Genomic DNA, 20589 nt, shown 5'->3' with positions numbered 1-20589 from the left:
CTTTTGTGTTCTGTAGCTGCATCATTAGAACAGAAGGGTAAACTTTGGAAGGAGTGCAGATTTCTAAGGAGTATTTTAAATTTTGTTCTCGCGAAATATCTGTGTTGTGATGCCCAGTGGTATAAGATGACATTTCACATCTCCTAAAAAAGCCAGGCAACAGAATTTTAGTTCAGATAAAAGGCATAGTCATCTCCTGTTTAAACCTTGCGTGGTTTGCAGTATTAAGTGAATTAATTAAAGAGTAATTTATACATAGAGGAGCCTCAGTACAGCATTCTTGTTTAATGGCCCTCGTGCGATTAGAAATACAAATAGGTTTTGTTTAAAATTGAGCGGTGTTGTGAGAAGAAGCTTGTTTGATCCCATAGTCCTTAATATCAAAAGTGGGCTGGAAGAAAGAAAAAAAAAAATACTGCTCTCTGGATGTGATGCGTAACAAGAGGATAATCTAGAATGCATTGCTTATCAGAGTGGCTTCTGCAGGGTTGAAACATCTCGGAGGCAATGCGCATGGGCTTATGTTGTAGTGACTAGAACTAGATGCAGATATGACATACTAATTATTTGTTTATGCACCCATGGCCCACAGGCCTCATTGATTGAAGCACAGAATCAAAATTTTGGGTTTAACGACTGGCAAGTGCAATCGCTTGAGATTATAGCATCACATTGTAATGAAACTGGCAGCTAAAAATAAGCTTGGCTTTAATGTGCATGTTCTAGTTAAAACTGTTGTAGACACAAACTATGTATGGTGGAAAAAGAAAGTGCATCCATTATTTTGCCCTACGGTACTGCATTTTAATTCGTTAAGACAGTACATACATTGCGATGTGCCGTAAAACCTGCAGTGGTCAATACTGTTAAAGAGTTTGGTCAATTTTAAATGTTACTATTTTGAAACTTTATGCTTTAAAAGAGTGTTCTTAGACCCTTGAAGTGTTTTTTTTTCCTCGCTACTTTCTGTACTAGGTTACAACACGATGGACGTTCCGGTGTCCTGGTTGCACAGTGTCGCTGTCGGCCGACGACTCCCACTTCCACGAGCGAGACACCTGCCTCAACTTTTTCGTCAAGGTGTACGGCTACATGCCTCTGCTGTACACCCAGTTCCGGCTTGACTCCATTCTCTTCAAGACTCGCATACCGCACGACAGGCAAAAGTGTTTCAAGTTCATCTGAGCATTTCTCATCAGTCATCCACGCACATGTATCTTCATCACACTTGACAACAGGTAGCTTGTTGAATTAATGAAGGGAAATTTTTGGAGGGGCTTGTTTCTTCGTGAGCCACAACTAGAAGAATACACTCAAACCTCAATATACAGTAAAGGCTCGTTAACTCGGATCTCTTGGGACTGGAGAAAATGTCCGAGTTAACCGAATTCCGAATTATCGAACAGACCATAAAAACAACACAGACAAACCTTTATTTATTAAAAAAGTGCGTTAGTTTTGCCAGCCTCGCCGTCAGAATTTCTGACAGAACGATCTTATTTAATCCCATCAGGTGCTGGTGCGCACGTTCACTGTCCCGAAAACGAATGCAGAACTCCTCGAGGTCAGCGAGGGCTTCGCTGGCCTCCTGCATGGTGCGGCGATGTCGCGTCGGCTCATCACGTATTTCAAAATCATAACCTTTATTTCAAGATCATTTGCTGGCTTCTGTGGCCCCTTAACTCCTGTGACGGTCGCCATGAAGCGCGATGGCCGCGACAGCGCGCACAAACACAGCCGCAACATGCGACATCACAACACAAAGAACCAAGACACGAAGTACACCAGTAGGCGTAGCATGGGCGTAGCGAGCAGCTGTTAGTAAACACTGAATGCACCGGTGGCCCAAGCGCTTCCGCTAGGTGGTGATTAGCGCCACCTAGCCACTCTTCCTCATTCACTATCGCCATCGTCATATTCTGATGCAGTTCGCTCGGTTTCGGTTTCTCCAAAACTTCGGTTCTGCCGTCGGTTATGGCAAGCGGTGCTTGAGCTTCCAAGCCGCCGAGATCAGGCGACTCTGGAGTCCCAATAGTTCTCTCCAGAGTTGTCCGAGATAACCGGTGCGCGACTAAATCCCTCCGAATCAATGAGCATTTGACCTCATTGAAATATACACAGTTTTGCCGGAACTGCGCCACGAGTCCAAGTTAACCGAATTTCTGAGTTAATGAGGTCTGGATAAACGAGCTTTTACTGTAACTGACCAATATATAACGAAATACTGGTTATAGGGAAGTAAATGAAATTTGGTATTGCACTAGATATAGTGTTAGAAAATATACCTCTATAACAAATCTTGGATATAACACAGCTATTTTTGAGTAAGACGCAACTTTGTTATAATGAGGTTTAAGTGTATCACAGACAATTTAGCCAATGGAGATAATTAAGCATAGGTTTATTGTTTTTAACTGCACTGTAATAGCTATTGCATAAATTGAGAGGAATTTGGGTTAACAAAAAAGCCCTTTTTTTTGTCTAGGATTTAAACCCACAACCTTCGAATTACTCACACAGTGTTCTACCAATAGACCCTTTTCATAATTATAAAGCGATCTTTTCTGTGATGTCCCGCTGCGATAGTCTAGTGGCTAAGGTACTCAGCTGCTGAATCTCGAATCCAAGCTGTGGTGGCCGCATTTCCCATGAAGGCAAAAATGCTGTAGGCCCGTGTGCTCAGACTTGGGTGCACGTTAAAGAACACCAGGTGGTCAAAGTTTCTGGATTCCTCCTCTACGGCATCTCTCATAATCATATGGTGGTTCTGGGATGTTAAACCCCACATATCAATCAATCAGCTTTTCTGCGATGCAGTTAGCCCAACTAACGACAGCAAATCACTTCTGCAAACAATGTGTTCAAATGCAGTTTGCTTATGCTATGTTGTGGAAAATGTAGGTTCAGCTATCTTTATATGACCATACATAATCGACAAGCCCCAACATGAGCATCTAGGACATCGGCTTCCCTTGAAGCATAACAGGCAGTGCTATTAGTTGGGTGCATGTGCAATGCGGGCGAGTGCAGTTGCAGATTATAAAAAGGTTCTGTACAGCTATGGCTGAAAGAGTTTCACTGGCTAAAACTCCCAGTGATTACTCACGCAGATATACGCAACATATTGGTCGGGGAAGTGCCGTCTGTTGCAACTCAACTGGTGGAGAATCGTACACGTAATTCGAGGGTCGTGGGTTCAGACCCCAGTTGTGAAGAAATTAAAACAATAAAAGAGTGCTTTTTTGTCCACTTTAGTATATCTCAACTTGTGTCATAGTTGTTACAGTTAGAGGGGCCCTGCAACACTTTTTGAGCATGGTCAGAAAACACTGCCGATTAGTAGTAGAGATTCCTGACAACACGCGAGCCAAATATTATAGCACAGCATGCGGCCTGGAATTCACAATAAATCATCAAAAATAGCTTTCTCTTATCTCGACAAATCACGGAAAATAATCCCAGTAAGCCCATCTATCAGCCATTGGCTAATTTGAACATGGCGTGCTCGGTTGTTACAGAGGTCGCCGCGAAAGGCCGTCACTTGTCCACACGTGCGCGCACGATCGCACTGAAAAAGTTGCGTATTCGAAGAAAAAAAGAAAAAAGTGCTCAAGGTCACGAGGCGCAAGCGGCGTTTTTTGTTTGCCCCTCCCCTCCCTCCCTGCTCAGCTTCCAGCGCTTTCGTCTTGACAAGAGAAGAAAGAATGTGATTGCAGCGTGTGAGAAATCTTTGTAACTTCGCTCGTATTAGACGGATTCTTGAAATTTTTGCGGCGTTTTGTGAGGTGCTGTTCCAGTGAATTAATTCCATGGTTACTCAAAAAAGTGTTTCAGAGCCCCTTTAAAGAACAGATATTGTCCACTATGCCTTCACTGGCCTAATTGTCTGTCAAATTTATTTGGTTATTGTTCAAATGCAATTTTTTTTCTGTTACTTGAAAAACCATTGCTAGTTGGCTGGCTGAAGGGACAAAAGAGAAAAGATGTGAAGTACTGATCTCAACGGATTACAAGTCTGACAAAGCAAAGAGGTAGCGTGTAAGCTTGAACAGTGTGTATTTAAGAAGATCAGTGCTACTCGGAAAGGCAGGTTGTGGCACTCGAGTGAAAAAAAGACGTTTGGTCAGCTTAACACTTCCACTGGCTGTGTCATCGGCAAGTAACTTATCCTGACTGCTCCGTCATTTCATGAACAGGTGCTACTTCTAAATGTTTTGTTTAACAGAGCTTCTTGTTGGTTAAAAACAGTTTGTATTCACCCAGAAAATTTTCCCTTTACAATATTGGACTGTTTAAATGGATTCTTTCATTACACGTGGGCATCCCAAGTCTCCAATTGGTTCACTTTCATATGTGATGCATACCACAGCAACCACTAGTGTTAGCGTCACATGATGTTGGTGCATCCCCTGCAAAGTGTTTCTTTGCATGCAAGGGTGTGCAGGCATTGCAAATTCTTATTCGGTCATTGCAGGCCTTTTTATGCTCAGAATGCTGTTGTTTGTAGTGCATTTAGAAAAAAGATATAGCCAGAATGATGATGTCACTGCCGTCATAGTGCAGGCCTCTGTATTATGCATTGCAAATAATCATTTCAACTTATTTGCATGTATAGTAATTTTGCTGTGATGAAGTCGTATTCATTGCAGTAGGCACTTTGTGAATTCAATATCAATTTAGTCACTAAATCGTGATTTAGCCGTGATCACTAAAATGTTGCTTTTATGACACCTGAAGCCCAGGAAGCTCAACACTGCAGGCACTTACATTTATGTGGTTGCATTTTATTCATCTACAGATGCAGGCATACCACTTGTGTTAGAAAACCTAGGATGGAGAACGTCGGTCCCAGGACCCTGATTTCGCCGAAAGAGGGTTCGCACGTAGGTCACGATCGCGGCAGTATTTCTGGTTGTGACTCGCTTCTGAAGCTAGTACTATTCTATTTTATCATGGATCCCGAGCGATCACTGGAAAGTTCCACGGGGATAGTCCGTTGTCTTGGGCCTCCCAGCAACCTCGTGGGCTGCAACAGTCACGGCCTTCCCCACAACTCCGGGGTCGGTCGATGCGCAAGTGGTCCTCCCTCTCCGCCTTCTAGAATGGCACTGCTCTCCCCTTCCTGTCGTCGTTGCTGCTCCAGTCATGGTCAGGTAACAGTATCTATAGTGGCGATAAGTTTTCACTAGTGGATTCGGATCTCGTTGAAATGAAGTTGGTCACTTTCAATTTGAAGAGAATGTCAGTGTATCTGAAAAAGGGGGTCCTTTCATAGGGTCTCATGTCACCAGGCATGATACCTCTCGGCAACTTCAGTATGACTGCGCAATGAAAAAACATAGAAAACATAAAATGAGACACACCTCATTGTCCACATTTAATTGTTGCCCAGTCATACTGAAATTATGAATTAACAACTTGCCCTAAATGCTACTCTTATTAAGCTTTTAGGTAGCATGTGTGGGGTTATTAGTCAGCTGCCAACCTCTAAAGAGATCATATGCTACGTGGCACCATTTGGCAAAAAAAATAGTGCTCTAGCCTCGCCGCCATGGCTAGAAGTGGCACTGGCTAACAGGCTCAGGTTCACGTGCGAAAATACCCAAAAAACAGGCTCAGGATCACGTGCGACAATACCCAAAAAATATTTTAAGCGGTCTCCCGTGTGTTTTCCTTGACAACTCAAAGGCCAAAGCCACCTTCTTATTTCTCTCATTGAATTCAATTGATTGGCCAATACAGCGTGATCAAATCGAAGTATGACTGTATTGCTCCCAGCGTGTTTTGTTTACAATGAATTTTTTCTTGAGATGTGTGCAAGATGATAAAAATGAGTCATATTCTGTTCAAGGAGCAGTTTTTTTTTTTTTTGCTTTGTTGTCAAATGCATTGATGTTATCCTAGTACATGTGTTGTTTGAAAACATCCTTCATTTTTGTGAGCCATTTCATGGTAAAGGGTCTTGTGCAAATGAAATGTGGTTTTGAACATTGTGAGCACAAGTAGTAAATACCTTCAAAAGCACATTTTCGACATCGAAGTTTGTGCTTTGATACAAGGTCTTTGTTGTCTTTGTGCTGAAGTTTCATATTGTGATTTTGTGTGACCGCTGTTCAAATTCCCAAATTGGCATGTCATGTGACAGTTTTATGGTTAAAAGCAAGTGCTGGGTTAACTATCTCTTGGCACCGTTTGGGCGAATGCAACCTTGTAATATTCCTGTTTTTCACAGTCACAAGTACCTGTTGTTTCCGTGTCTGCTGCAAACATGGGCGGCGTGTCATATTCACTACTGTTCATTGGCAGCTAGATTCTAAACCAAAGTGGATGTGAGGGAGTTGCATGTTTTTCGAGTCTGGTATTTACCGATGAAACTCATTTGAGCCATGTCAGTTTGAAATATCTGGCAGTGTCTGTTAGGTGAAACGAATCTCTGTGGTGGAAGAGGATATATACTTCAGCAATACTACGAGCTGGCCTTGTTCGAACAGGTTTATCTTGACAATATTTGAGAAAAAAAGACAAGGACAAAGACAAGAAACAGAAGGACAAGCACTTTGACGTTGACAACTCTGCTGGTTTCTTTCCATGTTGGTGTCTTTGATGTAGTATCTCTTGCTTGTATTGTCAATGATGTGTAAAGGATATTTTTTTTGTAGGTGTAGAACTGACCTTTCTTATTTGTAGTTGCCCCTAAAAGTATTTCGTGAGGCCTTTTCGATCTTGGATTTGCATGGCAGGAATTAAGAATTGATCCTAGTTTAAAAAGCCCCTCATAGGACCTTCATTGCAGCTACTCTCAGGAAGTTGTAATGCATCGAGGGATGGTCTTGCCGTGGCGCTTTTCAAGACTGTTAGTTTTGGGACTAGTTAAAAAAAAAAATCGAAACTGTCCTTTCGATGTGCCTCCAGGGCAACGGTGTTGCCAGAAATATTTATCAGGGTGATGGGAGGGTCCACTTCTTCTTATGTATGTTTGTGCATATTTGTGTATGCATGCATCTGTATATATGTACACAAAGTGGAGCCCCCCCCCCCCCCCCTTCATATTTAGTGTTTGCCTACAGCTGACGAAGACCTGATTGATAAGTTTGAGATCAGGATGATTGGTGATGTGGTTATCATACACTGGAGTAATGGAAAATGGGTGGAAGAGCCCCACGAAGAATCAATGCACTGTTTGCTTCGGGTGAAAGACAAAAATTGGATAGAGGGCTCATCTAGAAGATTTTATCAGGGTATGTTGAACCTGCTTCATTTTTATTTATCGATGTACTGCGAGTTTCATCTGATCATTTCATTTTTAGCTAAATTTCTGCTTTCTACATGCATTTGAATAGACAAGACTAGAGCTACCGCTTCTTTTATAGCAGTGAGGCAGCTGCAGAGAATTTTGTAGCAGGCCTGTGAAGAGAAGAAGGAAAAGGAGAGAGAGGTTATGAGGGAAAGGCAGAGAGGTTAACCAAATCCAGCCCCATTGGCTACCCTGTACTGGTGAAAGGGTACGAAAGAATGGGAAGGATATGTGAATGGAGGAGGGGAGGCTCTTGCTTCGAATGTATCTTGACCCACATACCTACATTCTCTTTCCCTGCTTTTGTTATTCTGCTTTTTTTATGGTGCGTGAACTATCGATTGCAGCGGAAGCATACAAGTCATACGAAAACCTGAAAGGCTCAATATTGCAGGGAACCCCCTTATGTTTAAGGAAGTTGCCATATATTTATACTTTCAAATTTTTTTCTTTCTGTACGATGTGTCATGCTCGGTCTGTGGAACCTTTGGTTTATCCTTTCGTGATTGATCGTGGAATGCACAAGAATTTTTTATTTTATTTTTAGCAAAAGAGTTGCATATGTCCACTCTTGGCATAAAACTTAGAGGTGATCTGTAGGTAATATTTTGACAATTTACAGATGGTGTATTCACAAACGCCACTTGAGAATGCCAAATTTTGATATGTCTGTGTACGCTTATCGTGATGCGATAGATTCTGACTGTAGCATCTTCCATTCAGTTGTATTACAGGTTTGGTAGGGTTGCATATAATTCTGCATACAAGGCAGTGATTCATTTCATCAGCTTTCGAGTGGTTTTTCGGCACACAAAAAATGCTCTGATTGTGTAGAAACGTCATGAATTTCTGCAGGCCGAACTGACGTCGCAGGCATGGTGAGTTTGATGCAAAATTCAACAGTAAAAACATGGTTAACATTCTAGTTGGCACATATTCAACTTTGCAAACAGTGTATATAGTGGAAAAAGATGTTTTAAAAGCAAGACTTTTTGAAATGCTTCACTGTGACAACCTAACTTGGTGTAAGGTTTTTACTAATTCCTTTTCCAATCTTAGCTGTCCTTGTCACAAGGGTCACATTGCAAAACTGCATCGTTTGTCTAAGATCGTTTATTTTATACTTCTAGTCAAGTGTCTAGAATATGTAAGTATCTAAATCGAATTGTGTCTTGCTCCATGTATAGCAATGTTGTAGGCTGTACTTTTTCTTTGTTCATTTGCTTTATGGCATTCCTTCAGGCATTTGCTTCAGGTATCATCATGCACAATTCTCTACTCATTCATCCAGTCACGCGTATCTGTACTTGTTTTCACATGACGAGACAGGCTATGTTTGTTATCATTGTGCACTTCCCACGATTGCCCCTTTATCACCATTCATAAGTAGGCTGCCTGGTAATATCTCCTAATTGTTTCTCTCTTATTATGAGAGACTTGGTATGTAACAGTGAATGGCTCATGCTTTAGCTCAAATAGAATCACTAGAAAAATTTAAAAGCCCTCAAAGCCCAACGACACTTCTTGAAGAACTATCTTGCATTGAAGGTCGCCAGGTCAGGATGTCTTATGCACGTAAATAAGTCGAGCCCGCTTATAACGAACTTGAGCCTGACGCGGCATCCGTTCGCTGCATATCGAAGTTCGTAGTAAATTAAACACAGCTTTTAAAAAAAGTAGCGAGTGACAACACAAACTTTTTGCCCCAAAAAGTCCGTGATGCACGTGTTTCGAAGAGCAGAAGCGATAAGGGCGGTCTCAAGTTCATTTCAAACGGCGGGGTGCTCGTTCGCCGAGGCCCGTGGCATAAGCTGCATGAGGCACTGTCTCCGAAGTATCGTCGTTCTCGCAATCCAATTCCTCCGAATTGCTCTCACCACGTACTTCATCCATAATCCCCTAATCCATGCACGGTTTCACAGTGTAGGCATCATCATCGGCCGTAATTAAACCATCGCAATAGGTGTCCCACTCGCTCTCCCAAGTCGGAGTCGATGGCACACTGCCACAAATCGCTGCTGGAGTCATCCTGTTCGAAAGCTTCAGGCTCTCCATCGGGCCCGACGTCGATGAAGTCGGTCTTGCGAAAACAGTTTCGCGGGCATGTAGCCGTCACTGCCACCCACGAAATATTCACCATTTTCACAGTTGAATACCGGGACGTCCAAAGCGGCAAGTTGGCTGCCAGGTGGTCAACAGTTATTAGCAAGCGCTCCGCAACGCGGCATGTAACGCGTGGATTACATCCCAAGCCAAGCAGTCACATTTTCGACGTTTTGTTGAGCGGCAAGATAAAGCGTGCAAGCCCTCCAGTCTGCCATCCTGACCAAACACGCACACCAAGAACGAGCAAGACGCGCACACGCGATACGCATGCCAGAACGCGTGGAATAGCTCTAGGTCAGTTTCTAGTCAGCAAACAAAACTAATTCGAGCCAGCGTGACTGGCGTCGCGGAGCAGTGGAGTCGAGCGAAGGACTTGTGATCAAAAGAGGAGAGCGTATTTGCGAGAGAAGGGCAAGGAGTTGCGATAGAGTGAAGGGAGGGGAGGATGCGAAGGGAGGGCGGCCTTGAAAACCAAAACACACAGGAAAGAGGCAGGTTGTATAGCTTCCTTGAAAGGTTCGCAAAACGCGCAACTAGCACGTAGAAAAACTTGAAAGAGTAGTGCCTGTGCGTGCAGAATTAAAAGCACGGCCGCCTGGATTGGTGCGCATGGCGGTGTTCAAAGAATCGGCCGCCGTGGTCAAAAAAATTGTTTTGTTGCGCCGATGGGTTGTGTGGCGTCACCAACTTCGATATTTCGCGATTCATTCCGCGCAAATTAACAGCCGTTTTTGCGCTTCCGCCCGCTTCGGAGGCCATGCTGAGCCGAGTGCGAAGTGAGAAACAAGTAAATGTGAAACTAATCGCAAATTATCAGAGTTGGTGGGGTAGCGTACGTGCGTGCACTAGACGCAGACGATTGGATACAGTCGGTGGCCAACGATGTTGGCAAATGGTCTGGTCACTCCAGGCCGGCGACACCAACGACAGTACCAGTGATAAAAAAATTGGCCCCGTATCTGCATGTAATCTGCAAATGTCGTCGAAAGACGATAGTCTTGCGTTTGGAGAGAGTAAACAAAACATTTATTTAGTGTTCTGCGCAAGAAAATTGGTGAATGGTATTCTGGAGGCGCTGCGTTAGAGTGCCTCGAGCGTGCAGCGGAGGCGAATAAGCGCATCAAGTCACGTCATACGTGAGACATGAGCGCCATCGGGCAGTTTTCTTAAAAAACAAAGCGTGTGGCTCTGAGACGGGTTTGCGCGCCCATCTCAGAGGTGATAATGTGTAGAACGCAAGGCGACAGGTAGGTGCCACCACCGTCTAGTTTTAGCAAAGCGTTGGAAACCCTCGCCTTTCCAAGCAAGCGTTGCATAGTTAGCGCAGCGTGATAAGCGCTACAGTCCCTAAAATTACTTATGTATGCCTTTTCTAGTAAAAGATGCACCTGCATAATATATATGTGTTGTTATGGTGCCCCAGACATTGGGTCGGCCGTTTCAAGTACCCTATGCCAGTGGGTGGACAAACATACAAATGTATAGACAGACAGACCAAAATTTTTGCATCGAAGGTCCCCAAGAAAAACTATCGTCTTTAAAACAGGGTAGATAGTTGGGCGGTCTTCGAAAGATCAGTGGGAGTGTGAAAACACGGGCCTCGTCTGGCGATAGAGGTAGTCGAAAGTGGTTTCCCGGAAAGTCAGCAGGACTCTGTTCGCTGTAACCGATCAGCGGCGCTCGGAGACGTTCGTTGTAAGTGCGAGTTTGTGTCATTGAACCAATGTATATTTTCACGGTCACGCTGATATTGTTCATTTTAAGCGAAAGTTCATTTTAAGTTGGGCCGTTATATGTGGGCTCGAGTATTGCCAAAGTGCAAATACAAAAGTGTTATTGGCAATCAAACTCTGGCTCTTCTATGCCGTTATGAACCTCCGTTATTACTTCGTAATCCTCGAAACGGGAGCACTGCATCGATACATGAGGCTTTAAATGCGTGTATATGCATATGCAAGCTGAAGCACTAAATTTGGATTGGGTTACCCAAAGGTCTGCCACTATTGGCTGCCAAATCAGAAAGCTCTCTGATTAGATTCCCTGTTTGCCTAAAAGGATGTTGCCTTGTTATCTCTTTTTTTACATTCAGTGCTATATGCATACTGATGATGGCATGCAGTATATAACTAGATTTCTAATTACATACTGCCATACCTAATGGCATAGCCAGATCCGTATATCATGCAGTCTGGTCTTGGAGGCCATACCGTATCGGCACAATGCAGTTGTTCTCTGCCAGATTGCCCCATCACCTTTGGATGAAGTTTCAACACTTGATGTTTGATGTATAGTTTGGGGATATACAGCTAACAAGTATAGTATTTTATGTGAACATCAAAAGAAACATGAAACGAGGTAAGGATTTCTAGAACTCTGCGGAAAAGACCGGGCAATACTTTCTTCAAATATGTACTCTCTGTATTATATTATACCTTGAAGCTTGGACACCGGAAATTGCCAAGTCTGGTAACCAGTTAGGTTCATTTGCCGTGTTCTCTAGGTATCGCGGGGCCCCTTTGAAGGAAGTTGTTGAACGTTCTGGCGGCATTGCATTTCTCCTCCACATTTGTTTCTTGTTTTGTGGACTTTATTGCTCTTGTGTTTTTTTCGTTCTGTCACTTCAGTGCATCTTTGTGTTTTCTCACTTTTATTATGCATGGACATTGTATGAAAGCGTTCTTGCTTTTAACAAGCTCAGAGCTGTATATTTTGGTTCTAAACATTGAGAAACAGTGAGAGCTGCTGAAGACGTGTCTCTATTATGCTTTTGATTTGAGTTCATTCCTAACTAGTATTTACCTATGACATTTGCATGCACCAATTTAATGTACCACTCGCTAGAACAAGCGAGTCTTTATACTTGACGACTCTTATTTATTTAGTGGAAACAGTACAAAAGTGTATTACTCTTAAGGCTTCAGCATTTTTCAAGTTGTGGACCTCAAGCTATGGCTGTGCACACTAATCGATTGTCTTGGCTGTGTCAAATCCTTGCACACACTGTTACTGCGTATAATTGTGCTGTTAGCACATAGCTGCTTGAATGTCACTTACTAGTAAAGAAACAAAGGAGAGGAAAAAAAACAAAACAAAAAGAGAAAGCCTTTTTTATCATCTGTGTCGCGTTGCTGATGAAATCACCTTTAAAGGGACACTGAAGCACTTTTACAAGCAACCAATGATAGGCTTCATTAAAGGAGTTTATTGCCTCACGGATAGAACGACCAAAACATTTTTAGAATCCGTCAAGTAGGAACAGAGTTGCAGAGGTTTGTCGCACGCTGTAATTGCTTTCTCTGTTCACTAGTCTCGACGAGCACGCTGGGAGCTAAGCAGGGAGATATGGCATGGGGGAAATGAGTAGGTCACATGCGTCGTGACTCATAGCGCTTTTTTTTTTGTCTTTGTGTGTGTGTCTTACTTGAAATGTGAATATAAGCGAGTGCGTGGGCACATGGTGGCCTCCCGCGGCATCCACAGCAGCTGTGCAGACCACAATGCTGAATTCAGCCTATGGCTGCGAGTTTGGGTATATATGGTGTGGTCATTTGGGTATATGGCATCATTTGTAGAAAGGAGAGGGATTGATGTCTAGCTGACTTTGAGTATTAATTGTAAATTCCAGGCCACAAGCTATCGTATAATGTTTATCTCGCGTGTTCTCGGAAGCCTCAACCACTGACCGGCAGCGTTTTGTGACCGTGGTAAAAAATTGTTGCCGGGTCCTTTAAAATTTCTCAGAGTTCACGATAGGCGGCACACACCAAAATCTGTAACTTAGCTAGTAAACAAGAGATACTAGATGTTAACAAGAATAAATTGTGGCTGTGTGTGTAAAGCATTGTTTGCATTTGAAGTGTGAGCATGTGACATAGTATTTTAGTATGAGCAATGCCAATTCAGAGCCAAAAATTCTTGTTTCCAGTATAGATTTCTGTAGCAGTGCCGATTTATAGCTTTGTTTCTGTGTGCCTTGACACTGTTACCTTGTCGCAAATCCTTTGTTTAGACCCTCCACCCAACTTCTATTCACTGTAACCTCGCTACTGCCGTGAATATTACTATCAAAAGTTTAAACAAGGAGGAAGTGGCATGTAGCATCATATGCCTTGACTAAGAAGGAATCATTGTGCCGATACAATCGTTCCAGCCATTATTGCTGGCCTGTGACTGTGACAATACTTTGTTACCGTGTAAATTGGTATGGTTGGCTTTTGTTCAAGGTAGTACAGAGTACGTTGAACTTATGCAGATTGATCACAATCAACACACATGATAGGGTCCTGTACATAGGTGTATATATGCAGGCAATAATTACCGCATGACGTTGACATGTCGAACAATCCTAACTACCCACTGCGACAGAAAAATCGACGGCAGTCATCCGTGCCATTGTTAGCTTTGACCAGTTTGTGAACAGTCACTGCAAGGTTTCGTCCGCGTTGCCGATAGAGCGAAGCACTACACGTGGTGCGCCTTGTGTGTGAGCAGGATTGGTATTCGAAGAATGCTGCGAACAGTAAATGACAGCAAGTGGGGTTGGTACGAGCGTTAAAACGAACGTAGTGTCGTCTCTCCCGCTACTTCTAGGTTGTTGGTGTCTGTCAATCTCAACTTCGTATACTCGTGCAGCCTGTGAGCGCATCGCAGTGAATTCTGCACATGCGTTAAACAGCGTAGCTTCCTCGACTCACATTTTTCCTCTTACATTCACCAAACATCCTGCCAGAAAGTTCTTTGGCACTCCCACATTTCTTCACATTTGCCAATGTCTTAGCTACCATGTACGAAATGAAAAAACAATGTTGCCCTCGAAGCGTGGAGCCTATCGTGAAGCGCTCACCGTTGCACAGTTGTTAGGGCTACGGCTGCTTGTGGCAGCAAGCGGTGACCACAAGAGAGGTTTTGGAGTTATGTAACCGGTGACTCTTCTATGTGAAACTGCTCATCAGATGTCACAGGTTACGTGAGGCATTCTTTATCATCCCATTTTTGTCAGATTGTGAGATGTCAACTAATCAGATCGTATTTCGGAGTCACGATTGTCCTGTCGCCCCCGCAGGTGGAGTGTGGAGAGAGTGTGTGCTTCATATGCATGCACAGCTGTTTAGAGCTTTGCAACTGTAGAGACTGATAGGTGACATGTGTTGTTGCACTTGGTGTCCATTGTTCGTTCATCATATCCAGTCAAGTACATGTTGTGTTATGTTGGTGTGTGTTAGTGTACGGTCTCTAGGCTATAAAACTGTCTGCAATAATTAGTGTGCTAGTAGTAGCCCATCGGACTTTTCGGCCATTGCCACCACTGTTTGGAAAGCAACACTGACCAAATAGTTTGAGAGCCTGCACTTGTTTTTAGTGCTTCTAGACTATCACTACTAGTGAAACAAAGAAACGTCTTCCATGTCCTTAACGCACAGCCCTACTTCAACAACTCCTTTTTGGGCTTAAAATAAATGCCTTGAGTTGAGCATCAGAAGAGTTCCTTTATGAATTTGCCACACGGAGATGTGTTGCTTATTTTAATAGAAACTGTATTTTATGTCACGTGTCAGTGGGCTTTGCGATGCAAGTTTATGCATACTAGGCTGTACTACTTATTCCTGCAAGGAACAAATTTTTACTTTTCGTTTTTATGTTCAAAAACAAAATCATTGCTTTTGTAGTGTTGTTTAATGTGTGTTAATTACTTTTTTTGTGCTTGGTTTGGAATGTTTAGAAGGCATTTAGCATTGTTAGAGATCTCGAAAGCTGGCCTTGTTTGGTGGCTTGTTTTGTTTTCACTTTGCTTTTGATGCTATAGAAAGGGAAAAAAAATGTTTCTATGTTTGTGTGAACAGGCACTCTTTTAGTATCGCTTTTTGATTGCTAGTTCCTCTGTGCTGACACTTGAGGTAACAGAGCCAACACTTCCTCTACCTCAAAAAAAAATGTTTTTCTTTAATAGGGCAGGCATTGACTGACCATACATTTAGCATAGAATAACCCGCACTTTCCTGTTTGTCATCTAAATTGTAGCTTGTCCACCAAGCTGGATTACTGTTGATACACTTTATGCTGTTGAATGTACAGCATTGAGTCGCTTAACCAGATGTTTTGGTGATCAACAGTTTTTTTCTTAATTTATGTTTTCTGGCACCAGCACTCTGCGTCACTCTTATTTCCTACCCGTCACTTCTGCTTCAATTGGTGATTTCCGGATAAGGTAAAAAAATGTGCAGAACAATAGATCTATATAAAAAGCATGACTGTAGTTGAAGTTCATGATAAACATGAAGTCAGAACATAAATTGAGTATGAAACAGTGTAAAATGTAGCTGATTAAGTGGTGGTAATAATTAAAAAAAGAACATCATGGGTTGCCATTTTCACAGAATTCCTGTAGGCAGATAGTTAAAACTCGATCTGACGAAACTTTATTTAACAAAGTTTATGCTCTAGCAGAGAAATTTTGGTCTCCTGGCAAAGGCCATAGGGCTCAGTGTTATCATGAGTCAGAAATAATGAATTAACGTGGCTACTAAACCTGATTTAATTAAGTTCTTTTCTGAGATCACTAAAAAGAAAAGCCTTAATCTTGTTCCAATTTTGACAAAAGTGGGTTTTTCTTCGAGCATGACCTCGAAACATTGCTTTAAAGCCTCTAGGCTCCTTACTGACGGCCAGTTTGATGAGGCTGCTCACCACACCTATGCGCAGACCAATGTAATCAGCAGTTGTTAGCGCTCCTATGTATGGGATGGTGCTACAGGGGAGTGGTGGTTGCTTTCGTTACTTCATGCTTCATGAGACAAATCGCTGTAAAAGACTCGCAGCAACTTTCTCACCTGGCTTGCTCACACAGTCACTGCGTTTGATCTCCTTATCCTTGCATAATGACAGCCCGACATTGCATCACGTGATCACCTGTAGCCCCATACGCCTGAGCCGCCCTCACAGGCTTTTCACGCGTGCAGGGTTAGATCGGCGGTATCTCAACGACCTAGCAGCTTTCAGGCGTTGCTATGTAGCAATTTTAGATTTCGAATAGCCAAAAAATCTCTTTCTTGTTTTTGCAAATTCGAGTGTGGCTGTCACTTCATGAAATCGAATTTCAATTATTGTTGGGATAGCTTAAAAAGAGTGCTCGCTGTAAGTAGCAGCTATCAGGTTTGCTATAGCAAGGCCAAGCTGTCGTACTATTCGCTGAAGCATACCAGATTTACATACAGGCAAATGATCAACAGGTTGCGACATCAATAACAGGACATGCTCGTCAATTATGACATGATTTGCAATGTGGGCATGAGCCTCATCTACAAAGAAGTGAAGGGCTAAATATAAACCAACAAAAGCAAAATAAAAAGAGCAAATTAACAACAATAAAGATAAAAACGAAGAAAAAGAAAGCATGTGGCTCATACACACATTTCACGCTCGCACTATACAAGATGCCTATACTTCATCTCGGCAGTATCTTGTAACACTGTGAAAGCTGCAGGGCTTCTTAGCCATTAGGAAAGGTAAAAGCCCCTTGAAACATGTTCATTCCGCCGTGTCATCTGCTTGGCCTCTCTTCGGTGTCGGCTCACCTGCCTTGTCAGCCGCCAAGCCTCCTCTAGAATGCCACCTTGCCGTTTTTTTTAGGTTCCGAAACCCACTTGTACAAGGAGCATTTGATGTCGTTTGTGAAGAACACATTTCTTTTCGTAACAGCTGACATACTGGATCTCTCACCTATGTTATATGCTGTAAAAGGATACTGCCCGAGTCCACCACGGTGGATCAGTGGCTATGGTCTGCTGCTGACACAAAGGACACAGGTTTGATCCCGACCGCAGCATTCGCATTTTGATGGAGGTGAAATGGTTGAAGCTGGTATGCTGTGCCAAATTAGTGCACGTTAACCCCTTCAAAGAACTCCACTTCTGGCGGAAAACAGAGTTTTATCAAAAAAATGGTGAGAACTTACGCAGAAGATAAATTTCTCTCAAGAAATGAAAATCGCAAATTTTAGTTCAAAAGATATGAGGTGTTCACATGAAGTGACCACAATGCAATAAGGGTCTACTGGTCACTTTTGGTGAAAGTACATCTCTTGATTTCTGTACTCCTTAACGTCGGCTACTTGCAAAACATACGTTCATGCACTATCGACATAGTAGGAACAGCAATAACTTACATATCTTTAAAAATATCTCGGGTCCACCGTCTAGGGCATTCTGATGACGACGGCAGCTGGAAGAAAGCAAACGAATCATGTCACATTGAAGTCCGAATGAAGTATTGTCATCTCTGTCGAATCGCCAAATGCTTTAAAATATGAGGCATTTAAAATCCGACACGCGGTGCTAATGTCTTTCAAGAGGAAAAAAAAATTAAGAAAAGGTGGTTACCTGGAATAACCACTGTGCCGGAAAGAGTTAAAGAACACCAGATGTTCAAAATTTCGGAGCCCTTCACTACGGCATCTCTCGTATCGTGGTTTTGGGACGTAAAACTCAGGATATTATTACTATTAAAAGGATACTGCCTGTGTACTTCTCGTAGCCTTAGCAGTGCTGCAGGGTAGTTATGAGATGGAGTACAAGGAAAGCATTATGGTCACCTTGAAGCTTTAGCTAGTTCAAATACACAGCGTTATAGATAAACTGAAACCTCAATATAATGAGCGTGGATGTGACGAAATATCAGTTATAACGAAGTAAATGAAAAATAGTCTTGCAATAGATACTATGCTAGGAATAAGACATAGTGAATTTTCGGGTATAACGAACTTATTTTTTTGTAAGATGGTTATAATGAGGTGTGAGTATATTCGACAGTTCTATAAGCACAAATTGCCATTCGTGTGACTGTGGTAAGAGACAAAAGGATTGAGTTTATTGGGTAAACTTGATCTGCATGAGCAATATGGGCCTGAGCGATGAGTCTCGAACAGTCTGCAAGACTTTTACAGTAATGTAGTTGTTAACGGTTCACACAGTGCGGTGAATTTTCTGTTTTTGAAAGACTGTTTGGGAATATCTGGAGACTAGCATTTTGGCCTACTTTTACTGTTGCTGAGCTACAATGTGTTCACGCAGCAAGACACCTTAGCCGGATATTTCCCAGTAGCTGTTTAGCCGGACTTTTTAAGAAAAATAGGTGGTACCCAGATACAACTACTTATACATCTGTCGACAGATAGCTGCCTTTCTTTACACAAATGCGCAGACATTTACACTTCCGTTTAGTGCACATAAAGAGAACAAACACAAATTAATATGTTTTTTCTTTAATGTCTCTATCTTTTATTCAATTCAAAGTTATATAATTCTAGTAATGTTTTACTTTGCACAACAGGTACTGTTTTACAGTGTTATGCAGCTCAATAGAAAGCATTCATGCATCACGAAGAGTGGTGTGCAGCTGTACCTTGTTTGTGTAATAATGTTGTAAACAGCTTGCGTAATGAAAAAAGGTGTACATCTATTTGAAATGTAGCATTCATAGGCATTTACAACACTTCTTTAGCATGCCTTTAAAACAGTCTTGCCTGTCCTTTTTTTGTGCATTGATCTTTCAGTATCTATCGCTACTACATTCAGGCCACGATGGCTTCTGTCGCCTCACTAAAGTTACAAGGCATCATTGTTTCTTTTTTTTATTTGAGGGAATCGCACTTGATTAAGAAATGTGATGAAGCATGGCTTTCACTGATTGGTCAATCAGTATAAGAATCGCAATCTTCTGAGCTGTATAAACTCTTATATCATTTCGCATGCTTTTGACAAAATAAATCGATCTAAACATCTAAACTAAGACAAGAAAAAAAAAAGGCAGAATGTTGGTTTGTCTCGAGGAGTCTAAAGGCATTCATTTTTTAATGTAACCGTTTGGAAAAGTGACTGTTCACATAAAACGAGTAGTTTATTAATTTGTTTGTGTTGTCTTGTACTTGGTCTATTGTGATAACTCTAAGACAGTGGTCATGGGCAACTTCAGTATCATATGCCGTTTCACATGATGCTATCATGTCACACACTGCCATCACATTACCCGGCATGTTTGTTTGTATTGTTGGCATGTATATTCCATGCGTCGTAATGTTCCATGCTGTAATGACAGGCAGATTTCATTGTGTGTGTCTGTCACCTATAATAGGTGCCACGCTGACCACATTCAAGTTATTGCAGCATGTCAAATGAACATGCTGACGCAACAATATTACGTGTTAAAAATGTGTTTGATACAGTTGTCAGTTAACAGCAATGGCTAACAGATCACAACATGGCACCTTATGAGACTTTTCTTGGAACAATTTCTGGGTGCAAAAGCTTATTGCAAGTTCTTGCAACACATATTTCACGTGAAAGTGACATCTTGCAGCGCATGAGCAGTTTCTTTTTATGCCTTATGTCATGCTTTTAGTGACATTGTCATATTTAGTTTTTTTTTCTATTTATTGGCTTGAATGTTTGCATTTGCTATTGTGTAGTACAATTTTTCTATGTGAATATGCCTCCCTGTGTTCGCCTTTCTTCTTGAACAGAGCTACGCACTAGATGCTTGAATTTCGCAAAGTGGCTGAATCATATCATGACAACAAACTTACTGTAATAAATTTCTTTTTTATTATAGACAGTCCCTGGTGTTGTCATTTGTCACTTAACGGTTGTTCACTGATACTATAGCACTATGGATTTGAGCACCGTGTTTTTTTTTTCACTCATCATTCTCCGGTTCCTTTATTTTGGCACTGTAGCCGACACTAAAACAAAATCATTTGTAATTTAGCTGCTATAACAAACCCGCACAGTTTCACATGCTAAACTGCCTATGTGGCATTCATACCATGCTAACATGTTTGCAGAGTTTTATGCCCACATGCACTAACTCTGCTGAACTGTCAGTGAAGTTATCAACTCGGTGATGAGAAGAAATGAAATTGTGACATTCTGCGGAACTTAATACAACAGTTTACTATATATATGTATTAACTGCCCAGTATTTCTAGGCATACCAAAGACACTTAACACATATCCAACCACCTACGACCTTGTGCTCTCATAGCCATTTTTATTAACTTGATATCCAGTCGAAACCTTGTATATTACACAAGCAAGGAAAAAAAAGCAAATTAGTTTGATATAATACATAATTCGATGTAACAGTTTCAATACCTTCTAACCATATTTTCAGCATGCAAGATTGCTTCATGGCATTAT

The 20589-nt window shown here is 42.0% G+C and overlaps 1 protein-coding gene across 2 annotated transcripts in view; it reads left to right on the top strand.

Annotated features, from left to right (window-relative positions):
• The window catches only part of botv (exostosin like glycosyltransferase 3), a 36439-nt gene extending 16434 nt beyond the window's left edge, over nt 1–20005 (top strand). The window contains exons 9-10 of one of the 2 annotated variants that reach the window (XR_012895400.1): nt 976–1238; nt 4799–20005. Coding sequence is in view for 1 of the 2 variants with exons in the window: in XM_037425184.2 (XP_037281081.1) it covers nt 976–1185 (210 nt within the window). In the remaining variant the exon portion in view is untranslated. Of the gene's footprint in view, nt 1–975; nt 3255–4798 lie in introns of those variants that run through there. The other variant, XM_037425184.2, reaches the window with a different exon arrangement.
• The last annotated feature ends 584 nt before the right edge of the window (nt 20006–20589 follow it).

The sequence above is a fragment of the Rhipicephalus microplus genome, chromosome 5, assembly GCF_043290135.1.
Source record: "Rhipicephalus microplus isolate Deutch F79 chromosome 5, USDA_Rmic, whole genome shotgun sequence".
NCBI lineage: Eukaryota > Metazoa > Arthropoda > Arachnida > Ixodida > Ixodidae > Rhipicephalus > Rhipicephalus microplus.
This window is presented reverse-complemented; position numbering and strand designations above follow the sequence as displayed.